This window comes from Nuphar pumila, chromosome 11, assembly GCF_984573655.1.
Source record: "Nuphar pumila chromosome 11, dmNupPumi1.hap1.1, whole genome shotgun sequence".
NCBI classification, from domain to species: domain Eukaryota; kingdom Viridiplantae; phylum Streptophyta; class Magnoliopsida; order Nymphaeales; family Nymphaeaceae; genus Nuphar; species Nuphar pumila.
The window spans coordinates 60422098-60442221 of NC_143259.1; the positions used below are offsets into that span (position 1 = coordinate 60422098).

Sequence of the window (20124 nt, forward strand, 5' to 3'; positions counted from 1 at the left end):
AAGACACGGGCATTTGAAATCATCGTGATAAAATCGTGCTATTTTAAACTTATCGGCAATTCACCACCGCGGTGGCTACTCATGTGGTCAGCGGGGTATTGTGTCAAGCTGAAGGCACCGGATCCGCTGGTGCATTGGGGCTGTTGGTACTTTATCACGATTGGGGCTCTCCATCCACGAGAATGCCAAGGGGCTCGCCCGCTACGCCATCATCTGCCAGGAGAACCGGCTGAAAGCCTAGAGGGAGACGTACCTGTTTCGGCTCCACCACGAGAGAGGCGTGCCTGTTTCGGCTCCACCGCGAGAGAGACAAAGAGAATGTTGCAACTATGAGAGTCAAGAGGGAGAGATTGCTGTGAGAAAAAAAACAGAAAGAGGGGTTCGAAAATTGTTGATTCAACACATAAAGGGTCGGGGGTTTATCCCTAATTTTTGGTCGAATGAGGGTTTTGACCCTCATTTGACCAAAGGCTTTGAGGCGTGTATGCCTCAGCCTGAGGCGCGCCTCGCCTCGAGGCGTGCGCCTCAAGGCCTATGAGGCGCACGCCTCGAGGGTTTTGCTCTTTACACATGCGCCTCAAGGCAAAAAGCCTCTCGCCTTGAGGCGAGGCGCGCTTTTTGCGCCTTGAGGCACGTTTTTAATAACACTGGTTGTAATTATGTTTATTGTTAGAGGGTAGTTTTCTATCCTAAAATTATGTATTAGTTATATACTCGAACCCTAATACAATGAAAATACACTAGAGCCTTTAACGAGTTTCTGCAGCCTCTTCTCTAAATCTTGTTTCCTCTTTCCTGCACAGGTGAATGTGGGGAGCTTCACATTTAACATGGTATCAGAGCAGTGTTAAAAGTTGGGCTTGAGGTTGCCTTCCAGAAGGAATGCCCAAGGAGATAATCTAAGCCTTTCAAGTCAAGAAAATATCGCTATTCAACCTGATTTCTGCGCGCGTCTTCTTCTTCGTTTCTTTTTTATTCTACTTCGGTTCTGGTAAGAACCCGATTTCTTGGTACGTCTTCTTCCTTATTTCCTTTCTATTTCGGGTCTGGTAAGAACCTATTTCAGCGTACGTCTTCTTCCTCTTTTCCTTTCTGTTTCGGTTCTGATAAGAACCCTGACGTCTCTTTCTCCTCTTCTCTAAATCTCGTTTCCCGATCTGATTTTCTCAGAATCAGTTAACTAATTTCAAAACCATCAAAAAAAAAGGGAGGGGATTCTCGTTTTGGATTCCTTGATCTGGATATTTAGTCGTTGAAATTAATGTTACATGCAGTGTTGTGAAAAGCGTTGAGGCGTAGCGAGGCGCTCCACCAAAATTTGAGGCGAGGCGTAAGCCTCGAGGCGCAAAGCGTAAGCCTCAAATTTTTTTTGTATTAAAACTTAAAAAAAACTATAAAAATTATCTAAAATTATAAATAAATAAGAAATGCTTTATTGATGAAGCAACAACTGGTGTTTTTTTGTCCAAGTTTACTAATTCTTTCCTTTTTATTTTTGTTGTTTCTTTGGACACTGAGTGGGTAAAGGGAAAGGGTCAGGGTCGTGTATTCTTGTTGATGCAAAACTGCTGTTGGTTGTACTTCAAGAAAGTTCGATTACTTAGATGAGCAAGACAGTGAAGTAGATGTGGTGTTTGTGTAAATATATTTGTGATCAATTGTGTGAATATCATTTCAAAGTCGCTAAGTTCTCTAATCTCAGATATTATACCCAAATGTGTCTTTCATGTTTTGGTCATCCTTGAAATTCTTCCGGTAGCACTCAACTGGAGCTTTGTGTGTTGCATGGGTGGACTTAAGCCCCTCAAGTTGTAGCAATTACCTCCAGTAAGTTTCTAGCATTCCCTAACAAATCTGGCTACTTAGAAAATAAATATGAAACTTACCTATCAAGAAACTAACAAGAATCTGCAGAAATGAAGAAAAAAAAATGATTAACCTAACTATATACTGCAGCACACACGTAAAGCTAATAATCAATAACTTCACCGTTGATCATGCTGAATGGACCTAACAGTGCAATCTGCTGATTTCGCAGGTCAGCGTATAGGAGAAAAATTATTTTCAATACTTATGCTGAATGTCAACGATCAACAGATCTAGACTCGCAGTGATCTGATCCATGCTGGTGCCGATTTGCTACCGACCCAAAACAAGAAATAAAAAAATTTACGTTTTGTGCAGGGTGTTCAGATCTGAGCAAATCTACGAGTGTATATCAAATTGATTCATTGCAAACCACGACTGTATTAATTTTTTCGTTATGCACAGGGCTGCAGATCAGCGATGATCTGCAGCGTGATGTACACAGGTTGCTGACGCTCCATCGCACTAAATCAGAGTTTTTTTTAACGAAGTGCTCACGCTGGCTTCATCTAGCCGATAATGCGAGGCAGATTGAGGACCAACTGCGCTCTCCCAAACTACTAGATCGACTGCTGCAGAGCAGACAACTATGGTCTATGAATCACGCACATCTGCATGATTCGTAGATCAAGATTTTCTGACATAACATATATGGCTAAAAAAAAACAGGAATCTGCATATCTTTTTGGGCGTACTGCGAGATCAAACACCCTGCGTGAGTATGCAACAGGCTTTCGATCTCGATCTTCACCACCACGGAGGCTTCGAGCCATTGCGCCACCGATAGAGGTCGATCATCACCACCCGAAGTCTGCCCACCAACGAAAAACTTCTGGCTCCGCCACTGTGTGAGAGCCGAGAGAGTGTGACTGTTGTGAGAAAAAAAAACAGGCGTAAGAAAAAAATGAGGGTTTTCACCCTCATTAGAGTCAGGCATTTATTTAAGCCCTAACTTGTGGTCAAATGAGGGTTTTGACCCTCATTTGACCAAATGCATTGAGGCGTATACACCTCTTCCTGAGGCGCGCCTCGCCTCGAGGCGTGCGCCTCAAGGCCTATGAGGCGCACGCCTCAGGGGTTTTGCGCTTTACCCTTGCGCCTCAAGGCATAAAGCCCCTCGCCTTGAGGCGAGGCGCGCTTTTTGCGCCTTGAGGCGCGTTTTTAACAACACTGGTTACATGGTATTCCCTGTTTTTCGAACTATTCATACTCATGTTTCATGCAAAGATCTGGAACCACTTCTATGTTGATATTCATTATTGAACTGTTTAAGTCTGAATATTATACTCTCTGAGATCAACATTGTGTTGTTTTAGTCTGCAAGACCCTGTTTCATGTTTTCACGTTGGCACTGATTCAATTTCTGATATTCAGTTTTGTTTTGAAAACTGTTTGATCAATTACTTTCTAATCATACCTGAATATAATACATCTGCCTAATAAAAAAAAGGCAGAATATTCAAGTGACTGAATTCTTTGTTCGGCCTAGGCATTTCTTTTTCCTCTCTTCTTTTCCATTATCTTTGTAAATGGACTCATCCTACCCACAGTCAGGCCTTTCCTCTAACTTTCTTAGCCAATTGGTCTCTGAAAAGCTGAATAATTCCAACTTCTTGACCTGGAAAAGGCAGATTGTTCCTTTTACAAGGAGCCAAGATCTCTCTGGTCATCTGGATGGATCGATCTCACCCCCTCCGTGAAAAGAAGTCATTATTAGATCCCGACCCGACTTTGGTATTGGATCGGATCCAGATCCAAACATTGGAAGTATTGTAATTATGCTTGTTGTAAAAGGGTATTTTTGTACCCTAAAATTATGTAATTGTTATATACTCAAAACATAATACAAGGAGAGTGCGCTGAGCTATTCCTAATGTGTTTTCTCTGCAACCCCTTCTCCCAACTTTTGTTTCCTCTTCCTACACAGGTGAACGTGAAGATATTCACAGTTGAATATGGTATCAGAGCAGTGTTAAAGCTGGGCCTGAGTTTGCTTTCCAGAAGGATTGTCCAAAGAGGTGATTCGAGGTTTTCAAGTCAAGAAAATATCGACTCTTTAATCTCGGTTTCTGAGCGTGTCCTTCCTTTTTTTTCAGTCCAGGTAAGGACATTAACGTCTCCTTTCTTTACTTCTTCAGCGTCTCCTCTTCTCTTTTCTTCCTTAGATCTGATTCTCTCAGAATCAGTCAGTTTTAACGTCTTCCTTCTTCACTTCTATTTCAGATCTGTTTCATGATTCTACTTAATCTGAAACAGATCTAGAACACTTTCTCGATCCCTTTTCCACGATCTCTTGACAAGAAAAGATGCAGATTTCTGTTTTGTTTGGATTTCTTTAACCAAACAGAGTTCTTTTTGTTTGGTTTTCTTGACGTGAAAAGACGCAGATTCCTGTTTCACGTTTTTGTTTAATCTAAAGTCATCGTTCCTCTGTGCTGATTTTTAATATTGTGTTGTTTCAGTTGACATACCTTTATTTCTGTTTCACGATTTTTTGTCCTTTTAATCTGAAACCATCCTTTGTGCTGATATTCAATATTGTGTTGTTTCAGTCTGAAATACCTTTATTTCTATTTCACTATTTTTAGTTTGAAACACTCTTGCCTTGGAATGATTTTATGAATCTGATACTGATTCAATCCTTGATATACAGTTTTGATTAGTTTCCTTTTCTGATCATATCCAAAAAAAAAGGTAAAATATTTGAGTGACTGTTTTCACAATTCCTTCAAATGGACTCATCTTTCTCGCAATCGAGCCTTTCCTCTAATTTTCTTAGCCAATTGGTGTTTGAAAAACTTAATAATTCCAATTTCTTGACTTGGAAAAGGCAAATCGTTCCTTTTATAAGGAGCCAAGATCTCTCTGGACATCTGGATGGATCGGTCTCACCCCCTCCAGAGTTCACTTCGCAGAAAAAGACGGATGATAAAGGGGCGCAATCCATTGTTCTCCATAAAAATCCAGATTATGTTGCTTGGATGAAAAGAGATCAAGCGCTAGTGGCATACATCACCTCAACACTTTCTCAGGAAGTTCTTGTAGCCATTCCCGATGATTGTTCAGCCAAAGAGCTATGGGACAGGCTAGTTCAGATGTATTTGCAGATCTCTGAAGCGAGAATCGTGTTTCTAAAGAGAGAATTTCAAATGCTGAAGAAAGATTCAATGTCTATTATGGAGTACCTGAATAAAATGAAGGGCATCACAGATCAGCTGGCTATTGTGGGATGTCTTGTTAGTGATAAAGACAAGGTGCAACAGACCTTGAGTGGATTAGGGTCAAACTATCATGTTCTGGCAACATCTTTGTTGTGTCTCCCAGAACTTCCCAAATTTAAAGATCTTCGTGCAAAGCTATTGCAGTATGAAATGGTCGTGCGACCTCGAACCGTGTTAAATGCACAATGTTGTAAACATATAAAAATGGGATCGCCTTCACAGGTAAGATGCTCATTAGGTCAAAAGACCAGAGCATATAGAATGAGTTGTCAGTTAATTTACACCTGGCGCACTCATTCGCCCTTGTGTTTCTGTCAAGGGAGAGGATGGATTGGTACAAAACTCCAATGGACAGGTTGTTAACAACCACCCCACGGGCAAAGATCCGGCATCCTCAGTCATTGGAGTTAGGGGAAGGGACTACCAGACATTATCCTAGGTGGTAGATCCCATTGACTTCTGCAGAAGTTGGATGCATCTGTGGCACTGCTTACCTGCCTTTGGGGAATCCTCTCTCGACTAAAGTCGTCCCCTTAGGAGCGGACTCTACTAACTATTCGGGTTATTGAAAATACATAGAATAACAGATGCACGAACTACTCTCAATTGTTTCTAAGTTTTGCCTACGCGTACCCACAGGCCAGTAATATCGAAACATAAAGTCTGTTCACACTGGTTGATGGGTCATGAGACTTGCTTATTGCGTAGTAGTTCACAGCTTACGATCAAATGAATCGTCATGCTGTGTTTGACAGTTGCACTGCTTACTTGCTTTGAACTGCTTACCTGCTTCGAACTGCCTACCTGTTTTTGAACGGCTTACCTGTTTAACTGCATATCTGCTTTAAACTGCTTAGCATGCTGAATTAAATGTACTTAATTTAGTTTTCTGTAGTCTCTCTTGTGCACCTACTAGTTTTTCGCGAAACTAACTCATTCTATGGGTACAGGTGATGATTAGGTACACTACGGGCGACGGCGCGATGGCAAGATGACTTCAAGACTTCTTTTTTCCTGCTCTTAGCTCACGTCCTTGACGTTTTTGGGTTTTGTAACAGATTTTTCCTTGAGATATCCGAATTTTGTACTATTTGGAAACTTCTTTTAATGAATGTGGCTTTTCCAAGTGTTTTGCAAGTAACATGGATTGTGAGTTTTGGTTCTTTTAGCTAACGTGCCCAAAGTTGTCAGCTTGCCTTTCTGAATTTAACAAAAGAGTAGTCTTCCGCTGATTTCATAAACAAACTCTGAAGGAAAGAGAATTATTCTAGTCTCTTGCCTGTTTTTTGAAAGGTTCGCAGGTATGGGGTTGACCCCTCTTATTGTTGACCCTAAAACACAATCTATGTACATGAATATCTATATATATATATATATATATATTAACATTAAGAACAAAAGAACAAAGAACTACATTATATACTATATTAACTTCAACAAAAACTCTAACAGCATATCATAAATCAGTGACAAAAATCACTAGGTCCAAATCCCAATTATAACTAAAAAATATGTGAACTGCTTGTGAACTAGCTTGCTGCTATATAAAACACCTCATGGCAACCCACTGTAATCAAACTATAATAGCATGACAGAACTACATATAAATGTGTCCTTGAAAATCCCTAATAACATGATATCATTAACAGATCAATAGACGTGCCACAAAAAATTCAGATCATCCATTGAAATGGATGGAGAACATAATACTATTAAACATAGATGTTATATTGGTGAAAAGAGATTTTTCTTATGTACGAAACTAAGAATTTGAGAAAATATTTTTTAGTGATGGCAATTTTGATTATTACTTTATAATAAGTTAACTTATTGACAATACCATCTAAGAAGCATTAAAGAGAGTAGATGAGAACCTCTGCAGTGAGGGACTTGATAACTTCCTTGGCAGAATTACATTTAGCAAATTCCTCTTCTGCCTTTGAAGCTGCTTCTTGGGCTTTCTTTTCAGATTTCTGAAGCTCCACATCTTGTTCTTCACATCGTTGCCTAAGACTCTTGACCTATATGAGATGATATCAACCAAGAACCAACAGTTAAGATCAAACAGAATAGTATAATGTAAAGCTATAAAAGATCCAAAAGCTACAAATCAAAGGAGATAAGTCGATTAGGGAGAGAAATAAAGCATAAGATACCTGGGCTTGTAATTTCTGGACTTCTTGGTTTAGCAGATCATTTGTTCTTTTAAGGGCATCAACCATATTCTTTGAAAAGGCAAGGCCACCCATTGTTGAAACTGGAGTTGTAGAAGGTGGAGGGCTTGCCCTCCTTGAGAATGGTGACACAGGCCTGGAGTTATTACCTGGCTGTGATGCAGAAATAACACTTTTGTTTAGAAAATTGTTTGATTTGAATATGTTGAACATGGAAAGTAGATGTCATTTAAGAATAACAATGATGGAATCACAATTACAAATATTATCCTCGAGATATTAGTGTGACAAATATTAGTGATATTTAGAAAAGAACACCCAAAAAATTGTGATATTTTAGTTGATGTTTTAAATGGCCAAGATATCACAATATTTTCAAATATTGGGGGATTATCTTTTAAATGAAAATATCACTATTATATCATGATATTTATGTTTATAATGGCTATATCTCAAGGAAAATGGTCAATTTATTCTTTATATATATTTTTCCTTTTTACATATTTTTTTAAAAAAAATTAATGTATTTTTTATGTAAATACTTTTCACAAGAAAGTATTGGAAAATCTTAAAAAAAAAAAAAAAAAGATAAAATAAAATTTGCAATAGTAAAAAATTAAAGTAATTATTGTTAGAAAGTATGCGAAAATGAATTACAAGAATGCATAATGCATTCATAAGGTCCAACATTGGACAAACACAACCCCACAATGGGGAATAACAAAATGGTCCACTAAGAGACACCACAATAAGCCTACGAATATGCATAAGTTACATATGCTTTATTGAATGAGGGCCTAAAAGGCCATAAAATGCATGAGGGATAACTCCTCTATTTATACACAAAGGAGTGAAAGAGAGAGAGAGGTCCTTGGGAGGCCCAAAAGGAACTCGTTGGGCCCCCAACGGTCACATTTGTGACCGTTGGGGGTCCAACGACTCCTTTGGTTGGGCCCCCAATGCAATGCATTAAATGCATTTTACATTTATTAAAAATAGAAAAATGAATAATAAAAAGAAAATACTGTAAAAAAACTAAAATGCTCCTAATGGGCAGAATTACAAAAATACCCTTTATCGGGTATGATGATATATATATGATTACATATATTTTAACGCCCCCCCCCCCCTCAAACTTTACGTGGGGATAACGAAAAGTTTGAAGATACAAAAGGAGGGCTCCAAGTCTTCAAAAATTCTTCAATGAAAGTCATCAATTTTATAGCGCATGAAAGAACTTTGTAAACTTCAGCCTTTAACTGTCTTCAATGATCATCCCCAAGCTCCATCCACGATGTATCATAGATACTCCTTTCCTGTCATCTTGGCGATCCTATAGAACAAGCCAAAAGAACTCCAAGTAAAAGTATCTTTGTATCTTAATCAAATAAAAGATATCAAATAAGAATAGACCATAACATTGATTAAGAAGGATATATAATTTCATCAAAAACAACAATTCATAAGATATTTCATGCATTTCAATTGAGTATTATGTAAAAACGATTTAAACTTAAATACTCTATTGATAAAACACAATATGTTCTTGAAGAAGGATATGTGTACAAGGGTACACTAAGTAGAGAACACTAATAAATGTTAAAATGTCTTCAAAGATGTGCACTACAAGTTCCAACACCCCAAAGGAAAACGTGTATAAAGACACATCAAGAATACTTGAATAAAAGTACATAAAAGTACATGTGAAAATCTCTATACAAAAAAGATTTTGTGTAATACCATAATACAAGAAAAACAAAGAGTGCACAAAGGCACAAAGGAGAACACTCACAAGTGCACAAAGGCACGGATACACATGCACAAAAGCATGAAAAATATGAACTTCAATATATGAGATCCCAAGAGGGGCTTTGCAAAAGCATATAAATCAACACTAAGGGGACTTTTTATCAATAAAAGATGAGTTAATGATTCTCCTCACATCTTTAGAAAGAAGAAATTCTATGCCAAACAAATGTCATATGAGAATTTGCAAGAACAAGATTACATTAAAAATATTCAACCAAGAGTCAAGAATAAATGTTATTTGAGTAAAGAGCCTTACACATTTAGGGAAATCTCACTCAAATGTTTGCAAGTACAAAAACTCATTAGGTGGCCGAAAAACTATAAGTACTTAATATATAGGTCAAATTGATTTCCAAATATGCATATCAATGATATGATTCACTTGTATCTCTTAAAAACAAAATATGAATGAAATTTTAAAAATTTCAACAATAGTTCATCCACTATAAGCAACTACCTCATTAGTCCTCCAAAAACCCATAAATCAAGTGCATAAGCAACTAGAACATAAACATAATGTCATTAAAGGCCAAAGACACACACAAAGGTATGTAAAAATACCTCTTGTCTACATGTAATAATAATTGAAATGAGTGTATCAACGACAAGAACAAGAGAATGCACGCCAACATGGACTAAAAGCATCTCTTGTCTACGTAAAGAGACACTCAAAATCAAGTATGTTCAGCTACTAGAACAAGAGTACCAAGCCAACCATAGGCTAAAACACACACGAAGGTGTGACAATACATCTCTTGTCTACATAAAATGACACTTGAAATGAGTGAAAGAAGTCAACCATGGGCACACATCTCAACGACTAGAACAAGGACACAAATGCCAACATGGACTAAAATCACACACAATGGTGTGAATCAACGTGCTTTGTCTACATATAATGACACTCAAAACAAGTGTATTCAACTACTAGACCAAGAGAACAAAGCCTACAAAGGACTACCAACACACAAAGGTGTAATAAAAAATCTTGTCTACATATGATGACACTTAGATAAGAGGTATAAAAGGAGAAGACTTTTGAGGCAAGAAAGCTTGTAATGGAAATACAATTAAAGAACATCAATTTCTCAATATACCTTAAAACACTAAGGTTTCAAACTTTAGACATCCATCACAAGTATACAAAATTAAAAGCATCCATAAAAACAATGGTCACAAACAAATGAATGACACACTCATAATTAGAGATCACATAACAAGTCATTTTAGAGTCAAACTACAAGTTGACGACCTAAAATGACATAACACGAGGTACTCATAACTCACCTCAACAAACATCTCTAATATAACAATAACAAGGCCAAAAAGGATTGATGCATCATATAACAACTTGTGATGGATAAATATAAATGTCATAAAAAGGCAATGAACACATAAAAAAATCATTTTCCAAATAGGTGATTTTACAAAGAGGGCCGATTTGAAAAAAAAAATCAAATCAAAGGTCCAATATAATCAATCATAACAATATGTCTTATAACAACAATTTTGCATAAACATGAATTATGCTTAATCATGATCAATTCTTTAAAAGAAGTCATTTATACCAAAAAGGCTTATCATGCAACAAACAATCATGAAATATTAAGCAACATCATGTGTAAAAACCGATTTGGAATAATCAAATAGTCAAAACAAGCCTTAACTATGATAGATATAAAGTGCAATTATATGCACACCAAATGATAATAGATGCACTTTTATGCAATATAAGATGCCAAACGACAATAATCTTGAATGAGCAAATAACAAATTTAGGCCAATATAGGCATTCATAAAGATGGTAAGAATATGAAGTTTGAAAATCTTATGAAATCCACTATTGTAACTTAAAAATGATGCTCACAACCAATCTCAAAAGATCCACAAAGGTTTACAAGTATTAATGAATCTTTGAAGGATATTATGCAAGAGAAAGATACAAACAATCTTCTTCACAACAACCATGAAATCTTCACAAAAGAGTATATACTCACAAGAAAATTATAATGACCCAAAGGGCTCCTTAAACGAGAGCTCAAACACAAAAACACACAAAATTCCCAAAGAAGGGGGAAAACTTCATTAAAGTGGGAGAAATCCCAACAAAGAAGAATAATAGATTTATTAAAAAACCTTATAACAAAATAAAATTGTACTATGGCATAAATCTATAAAATCAATCATGTGAAAACCTTAATAAGGTGCATCAGAACCGAGGCAAATAGATAGAGAGAGAGAGAGAGAGAGATCGGCTGTGAGAGGAGAGAACATGTTTATTCAATTAGGGCTAATCTCTTCTAAGTTAAATAGAGAGAAGCCAATATAAAAAATTACTTACAAGTCCCTCCTCATTTATGAAATATCCAATAACCTACCTTTTAAGAAAACTTAAGCTTAAAACCGCAATAGGACCATTAATCTTAACACTCCCCCTCAAGCTGGAGCATAGATATCAATCATGCTGAGCTTGTCACAACATTTTGAGAAATTTGGTCTAGCAAGAGGCTTTGTAAACATATCTGCAACTTGGTCCTCCGACTTACGATATTTGGTAACAATATGACCAGCTTGAACCATATCTCTTACATAGTGGCAATCAACCTCAATATGTTTTGTCCTCTCATGGAAGATTGGATTGTTCGCTATATATGTGGCTGCCTTGTTATCACACATCATTGTCATAGGAGATGAAACCTTCACCTGAAGATCATTTAGTATTGTTCGAACCCACATTAATTCAGCAGTTGTTTGGGCTATAGCCCTATATTTAGATTCTGCACTCGACCTAGCAACCACATTTTGCTTCTTACTTCTCCATGAAATTAGGTTATCTCCCATAAACACACAGAATCTTGTGGTAGATTTTCTATCCACTACAGATCCTACATAGTCAACATCAGAGGAAGTCACTATTTCCAGGGTTCCTCCCTTCTTGAATAATAACCCTTTTCCAGGAGAAGATTTTAAGTACCTGAGAATCATTATTGCTGCATTCCAGTGTACCTCAGTAGGTTTATCCATAAATTGGCTAACCTTGCTTATTGCTAGAGCGATATCAGGTTTGGTCACAGTTACATATAATAGCTTCCCTACCAGTGAGCGATAGCTTTTGCTAACAACAGGTTTCGACCCTTCTTCAAACAACTTAACTTTATGGTCCATGGGAATATTTGTTGGTTTAGCTCGTAACATTCCAGTCTGTTTTAATAAGTCAAAAACATACTTCCGTTGAGACAAAACCATCCCTTCACGGCTCCTGGCAACTTCTATACCCAGAAAATATCTAAGTGAACCAAGGTCTTTTGTAACAAAATGTTTCTGAAGATGAGTCTTTGTAGCTTCAATATCGTTCATATCATCTCCTGTAAGAATGATGTCATCCACATATACCACCATAACAACAATACCTGATTTAGTTTTCTTAATAAATAGAGTATGGTCTGTCGCCGACCTATTGAAGTCAAAACTTGACATCACTTCAAACAACTTTTGAAACCATGCACGCAGACTTTGTTTCAAACCATATATCGCCTTTCTCAATCTACACACCTTCTGACACTCCCCCTCAACCTCGAAACCAGAAGGTTGTTGCATGTATACTGTCTCAGATAGATCCCCATATAGAAATGCATTTTCACATCTAATTGACACAAACTCCATCCGTGGTGAACGGCAACGGAAAGAACAAGACGAATGGTACCCATCCGTGCAACAGGAGAAAAAGTTTCAAAGAAATCAATACCATAAGTCTGAGTATACCCTTTTGCTACTAATCTGGCCTTGTACCTTTCAATAGAACCATTTGATTTGTACTTTATTGTATATACCCATCCGCACTGACATACTCTATGCATTTTTTAGCTTGAGCAGATAATTTATCACGGTCAGGTCCAAGTTTGTGCACAAAACAAACACACCCAAAGATTTAAAGAGAGAAAGAGAAGAGTGGGGAATTAGGATTTAGGATATGTAGCGGAATTTGATCTCCTATGGAAGATGAAGGCATGCGGTTGATCAGATAACAAGCAATGATAACCGCATCACCCCAATATAACGCAGGAACATTGGATTGAATCATAAGGGTACGTGCGACATCAAGAAGGTGTCTGTGTTTTCGCTCAGCCACACCATTTTGTTGAGAGGAATAGGCACAAGTAGTTTGGGGTAGAATGCCATGGTCTTGATAAAATTGCAACAAGGCTTTTGTTTTGAACTCAAGAGCATTATCAGTGCGAAAAATCTTGACAACAGATTCAAACTGAGTTTTTATTTCAAGAATTAAGGATTTGATAATGTTGAGAATAGGTGGTTTTATGTTAAGTAATAGGTGGTTTTATGTTAAGTACTCTTATATTAGAGTTTTTCTGAAATTTTACTCTTATAAGGATTTAGATGTAATTTCTCTTTTTGCCTCTCTCTATTTAATATAGAGAGAAGCCCTAATCAAGATTATGTGATTGAGTTTTCTGTGCAGCTGTCTCTCTCTCTCTCCCTCCCTCTCTCTCTCTACACAGGTGGCTGCCCCTGTCTACATGGTATCAGAGCTTGCGATCTCGGGAGAGTGATTTCAAAGAGGACTGATCTTCACCAACGGAAAAAATTTTCAGACTGCGAGAAAAAAAAATATATCAGGTTTGCTGTTGCACTAGTGTGGAAGATCTGATAACAGATCTGGGATGTTACCCAAATCTGTCGTCAGATCTAAGGATGGATGTTACCCAGATCTGTCGTGATCTCCTGGAGCTGTAAACAGTTTTTATCTGTTTTTTTTTTGATTTTTTATCTCCTGTCGTGATTTTCTGGAGATAGACGAGTTCCTGCTGATGCGTGCATGTTGTGATTGACGTGCGGCTATTTGGGTAACGCAGCAGGCTTTTGTGCTGCTGTGTCGCAGCCGAGAGTTGTTGGCTGTTCCTGGCTGTTTGGGCCACGCAGCAAGTGTTTGTGATATTGCGTGCCAGCCGAGAGTGTCATATTTTCTGTGCTGATTGCGTGACTACCGTGATTTTGAATTTTTTTTCTGCGTGTGATCGAGATATGATTGATCTATTTAATTGTTTGAAGACTGATTGGTAGTTATGCTTTATATGTTTTGGGAACAGCAGTTGTCGTATTCATATGCGTTGCAACTGAATAGTATTGTTGGTCGTGGTGTGTATGGGTGCAGCTATGGTCTTAACTCCCTGCTGGGGTGAGTTGTGTTTCGTGCTGTATTAGTTTCAGCTATCCATTTGTCGTGGAAGCAGCAGGAGTGATTACCTGCTGGTTGTGGACTGTTTTGTGGAAACAGCAGGGCTGCTTCCTTATAGTGGTGGAAAACTCTACTTAAACACTTGTTGTTCTAGTGAACAGTATGGCTGAAAGTTCAAAATATGATTCGAAAATGGAACAGATTGGGGAGTATAAGGCTTTTGCCAACCCCTTCTCATATGGCTCTTCCGTTAGGTTGAATGAAACCAACTATGCCCGATGGTCCAAAACTTTTATGATGTCGGTATCTAGACATCGTCGAAAACACATTTTGTTGGAAGGCGAACCCACTGAGAAGTTGGGAAAATATGTTACTTGGGATAAAGATAATGACATAGTTATGTCATGGATAATGAATAGTGTCGAACCCCATATTGCAGATGGATTGATCTACTATAATTCAGCAAAACTGATGTGGGACAATCTTCGTGATACATACACACAATAAACGAATGTGAGTCGTATCCTGCAAGTCGAACAAGAAATATATAATTTGCAACAGGGAAATCAGACCTTGGCCCAATACTATGCTTCTGTCAAAGCTGCGTTTGAAAGACTTAATGCTCACAGGCCTCTTTGTTGCTCGAAGCAAAAGGATCATCAAGAACAAACCATGGTTGCTGGTTTTCTTACAGGTCTTTCTTCAGATTTTTCTGTTGCAAAAGTTCAAATGTTGACTGGATCAGATGTTCCCACTCTTGCTGATGCTTATAATCGTCTGAGTAGACTTGCGATCACTCTGCCACAGTCTCAGCCTGTAACTCAGTCATCTGCTCTTGTTGTCCCATCTAGTTATGGGCGTGGAAATATTCAGAATATCAGAGGACGAGGACGTGGACGTGGTATGGGAGGCAGAGGAAAGCTTCAATGTACATTCTGTGGAAAATCTGGACATTTAGAAGATCGTTGCTGGGATAAGCATGGTCGGCCAACATGTTCTTCATCAAAGTCATATACTCCTAAAGCAAATGTGACTACTCTCGAGGCAACAAATGTACAAGAGAATATCGCTGAAAATGAAAGTAGTATCACCCTTAGTCGTGCAGAATATGATGAGCTGATAGCTCTTCGACCTCCTGTAGCTGGTGTTGCATATTCAACCGGAAATCATCTTCATCCGACTGATAGTAAGTGGGTTATTGACTCTGGTGCTTCCAGACATTTGTGTGGAAATTCACATGTTTTTTCAGATCTTAAGGATGTTAAGGCTTAGCTTGGAGTCTCCTTAGCCGATGGGAGCTCCTCCCCGGTTGCTGGTCAGGGAAATATTTCTATATCCTCCTCATTAAAGTTGAATAATGTTCTTCATGCTCCAAACTTACCTCAAAGTTTACTCTCTGTTAGTTGCCTTATAAAAGAAAAAAACTGTAGAGTAATATCTGATCAAATGGGTTGTCATTTTCAGGATTTGCTGACGGGGAAGAAGATTGGTGGAGACTATGAAGAAAATGGAATTTACTACCTATATCATCCAATGGGTTATGTTCATGCTGCAGTGGAACATTCATTCAGTCCTGTTCAGTGGCATCGTCGTCTTGGTCATCCTTTATTGTCAAAGCTTCGGTCAGTCTTTCCTCAGATTCCTTCCACTACATCATTTCAGTGTGAAGCATGTCAGTTGGGCAAGCATCATCGAAGTTCGTTCCCTTCTAGTCAGAGTCAGTCTAATAATAAATTGTTTGAACTTCTTCATGCAGATGTATGGGGTCCTAGTAAGATTCCTACTAGGACTCAGTGTCGTTATTATCTTGTTATTGTTGATGATTTCTCTAAGTTATCATGGGTATTTTTAATAAAAGAACGATCTGAAGTTCCAAGTCTTATCAAATCCCTAATTCTTGAAATAAAAACTCAGTTTGAATCTATTGTCAAGATTGTTCGCACTGATAATGCTCTCGAGTTTAAATCAAAAGGTCTGTTACAATTTTACCAAGATCATGGCATCCAACCACAAACTTCTTGTGCCTATTCATCTCAACAAAATGGGGTGGCTGAGCGAAAACATCGGCACCTCCTTGATGTTGCCAGGACCATTATGATTCAATCTAATGTTCCTACGTTATACTGGGGTGATGCGATTACCACTGCTTGCTATCTGATCAACCGCATGCCTTCGTCTTCTGTGGGTGATCAAATTCCATTACATATCCTCAAACTTAATGCTCCACTTTTTCCTTTATCACCAAAAATATTTGGATGTGTTTGTTTTGTACACAAACTTGGCCCTGACCGTGATAAATTAGCCGCTCAAGCTACAAAATGCATATTTATCGGTTATCCAAAAAATCAAAAGGGCTATCGATGTTATGATCCTATTTCTCGCCCAGAGTATGTCAGTGCGGATGTATCTTTCCTGGAATCCTCTCCATATTACTCTATTTCCGGTTCCCCGCTGCAGGTTGATCCAACTGAGTCTTTTTCATTACCTATACCTCCTTTTCCTTTGGAATTTGTGCCCTCATTACCAAACCAAACTTCATCCTCTTCCAGATTCAATAATCCACCATTGGTATATGTGCGTAGAGCTCCACTTCCGCAAGAGCCTTCATCTTCTTCTTCTCCTAAGGTAAGTTCTACTGACAATTGTGATCTTCAGGATGATGATAACAGGCCTATTGCTCTACAAAAGGGGACAAGACAATGTACCTTATATCCCATATCTCACTTTGTCTCCCATGCCAGAATTGGACATCAGATGAAGTCGTTTATCTCAGCCTTATCTGCTGAAACTATTCCTCTGAACTATCAACAGGCAAAACTTGATACTCGCTGGAAGTTGGCTATGCAAGAAGAAATGACAGCTTTAGTATCTCAGCATACCTGGGATCTATTTGATTCTCCAGCAGATACTGACATTGTTGGATGTAAATGGGTATATACAATAAAGTACAAATCTGATGGTTCTATTGAAAGGTACAAGGCCAGATTAGTCGCAAAAGGGTATACTCAGACATATGAAATTGACTTCTTTGAAACTTTTTCTCCTGTTGCACGGATGGGTACCATTCGTCTTGTTCTCTTAGTAGTTGTTCAGCATGGTTGGAACTTGTGTCAATTAGATGTGAAAAATGCATTTCTATATGGGGATCTATCTGAGACCGTTTACATGCAACAACCTCCAGGTTTCGAGGTTGAGGGGGAGTGTCAGAAGGTGTGCAGATTGAGAAAGGCGATTTATGGCTTGAAACAAAGTCCTCGTGCATGGTTTCAAAAGTTGTTTGACGTGATGTCAAGATTTGGCTTTAATAGATCAGCAGCAGATCATACACTTTTTATAAAGAAAACTAGCTCTGGCATAGTTGTTACGGTGGTATATGTGGATGACATCATTCTTACAGGAGATCATGTGAAAGCTATTGAAGCCAAAAAGGCTCATCTTCAAAAACACTTTGTTACAAAAGACCTTGGGTCACTCAGGTATTTTCTGGGTATAGAAGTCGCTAGAAGCCGTGAAGGGATGGTTTTGTCTCAACGGAAGTATGTTCTTGACTTATTAAAGGAAACGGGCATGTTGGGAGCTAAACCAGCAAATATTCCCATGGACCATAAAGTTCAATTGTATGAAGAAGGGTCAAAACCAGTTGATAGCAAAAGCTATCGCTCCCTAGTAGGGAAGTTATTATATGTAACTGTGACCAAACCAGATATTGCTTTAGCAGTAAGCAAAGTTAGCCATTTATGGATAAACCAACTGAGGTACACTGGAATGCAGCCATAATGATTCTCAGATATCTAAAATCTTCTCCTGGAAAGGGGTTATTGTTCAGGAAAGGTGGAACTCTGGAGATAGTAGCCTATTCTGATGCTGACTATGCTGGATCTGTAGTAGATAGAAAGTCTACCACAGGATTCTGTGTGTTTTTGGGAGACAACTTGATTTAATGGAGAAGTAAGAAACAAAATGTGGTTTCCAGGTCGAGTGCAGAATCAGAATATCGGGCTATGGCCCAAACAGCTGGTGAATTGATATGGGTTCGCATTGTTCTTCATGATCTTCAGGTGAAGGTTTCCTCTCCAATGACCATGATGTGCGATAACAAAGCGGCAACATATATAGCAAACAATCCTGTCTTTCATTGAGAGAACAAAGCACATTGAGGTTGATTGCCACTATGTAAGAGATATGATTCAAGCTGGTCATATCACTACAAAATACCTTAAGTCGGAAGACCAAGTTGCAGATATGTTTACAAAGCCTCTTGCTAGGCCAAATTTTTCCAAATGTTGTGACAAGCTGAGTATGATTGATATCTATGCTCCAGCTTGAGGGGGAGTGTTGAGAATAGGTGGTTTTATGTTAAGTAATAGGTGGATTTATGTTAAGTACTCTTATATTAGAGTTTTTCTGAAATTTTACTCTTATAAGGATTTAGATGTAATTTCTCTTTTTGCCTCTCTCTATTTAATATAGAGAGAAGCCCTAATCAAGATTATGTGATTGAGTTTTCTGTGCAGCCGTCTCTCTCTCTCTCTCTCTCTCTCTACACAGGTGGCTGCCCCTGTCTACAGATAATACTTGGAACTTCAGATCTTTCTTTTATTAAAAACACCCATGATAACTTCGAGAAATCACCAACAATAACAAGATAATAACGACACTGAGTCCTAATAGGAATCTTACTAGGACCCCATACATCTGCATGAAGAAGTTCAAAAACCTTATGACTGGACTGACTCTGACTAGAAGAGAACGAACTACGATGATGCTTGCCCAACTGACATGCTTCACACTGAAATGATGTAGTAGAAGGAATTTAAGGGAAGACATAACGAAGCTTTGACAATGAAGGATGACCAAGACGACGATGCCACTGAACAGGGTTGGATGAGTGTTCTACTGCAGCATAAACATTGCCCACTGGATGATGTAGGTAGTAGACTCCATTTTCTTCATAGCGTCTACCAATCTTCTTCCCCGTCAGCAAATCCTGAAAATGACAACCCATCGGGTCAAATATCACTCTATAGTTTAGTTCTTTGATAAGACAACTAACAGAGAGTAAACTTTAAGGGAATGAGGGAGCATGAAGAACATTTTTCAACTGCAAGGAAGAGGATATAGAAATATTTCCCTGGCCAACAACAGGTGAGGAACTCCCATCTGCTAATTAGACTCCTCGATGAACAGTAATATCCTTTAGATCTGAAAAGAAAAGCGAATTCCCACACAGATGTCTGGATGCACCAGAGTTAATAATCCACTTACTATCATTCAGATGAAGATGATTTCCTGTTGAGTAGGCCACACCAGCTACAGGAGAAGAGGAGCTTGAAGGACGATGAGCTATCAACTCATCATATTCTGCTCGACTAAGGATGATACTGTCATTTGCAGAAGTGTTATCATTTGCATTTGCTATCTCTAGTGTAGTAACATTAGCTTTTTGAACATTAGACTTTGATGCAGAAAAGGTTGGTCATCCATGCTTATCCCAGCAACAATCTTCTAAATGTCCAGATTTTCCACAGAAAGTACATTGAAGTTTGCCTCTGCCTCCCATACCTCTTCCTCGTCCTCTAATATTCTGAAAATTTCCACGTCCATAACCAGATGGGACAGCTAGAGCAGATGACTGGGACATAGGTTGAGATTGTGGAAGAGAAATCACAAGTCTACTCAAACGATTGTATGTATCAGCAAGAGTAGGTACATCGGATCCAGTTAACATTTGGACTTTTGCAACAGAGAATTCTGAAGATAAACTTGTGAGAAACCGAGCAACCATAGTCTGTTCCTGATGATCCTTTTGCTGCGAACAACAAAGAGGCTTGTGGGCATTGAGTCTTTCAAATGCTGCTTT

General features: G+C 38.3%; 1 protein-coding gene across 1 annotated transcript in view; it reads right to left on the bottom strand.

Moving 5' to 3' along the window:
- The window catches only part of LOC149822394 (PH, RCC1 and FYVE domains-containing protein 1-like), a 55641-nt gene that overhangs the window by 25256 nt on the left and 10261 nt on the right, over positions 1 to 20124 (bottom strand). The window contains exons 2-3 of the mRNA XM_089980281.1: positions 7244 to 7414; positions 6962 to 7108 (exon numbers count right to left, since the gene is read on the bottom strand). Of these exons, the coding sequence (XP_089836407.1) occupies positions 6962 to 7108; positions 7244 to 7414 (318 nt within the window). The remainder of the gene's footprint in view (positions 1 to 6961; positions 7109 to 7243; positions 7415 to 20124) is intronic.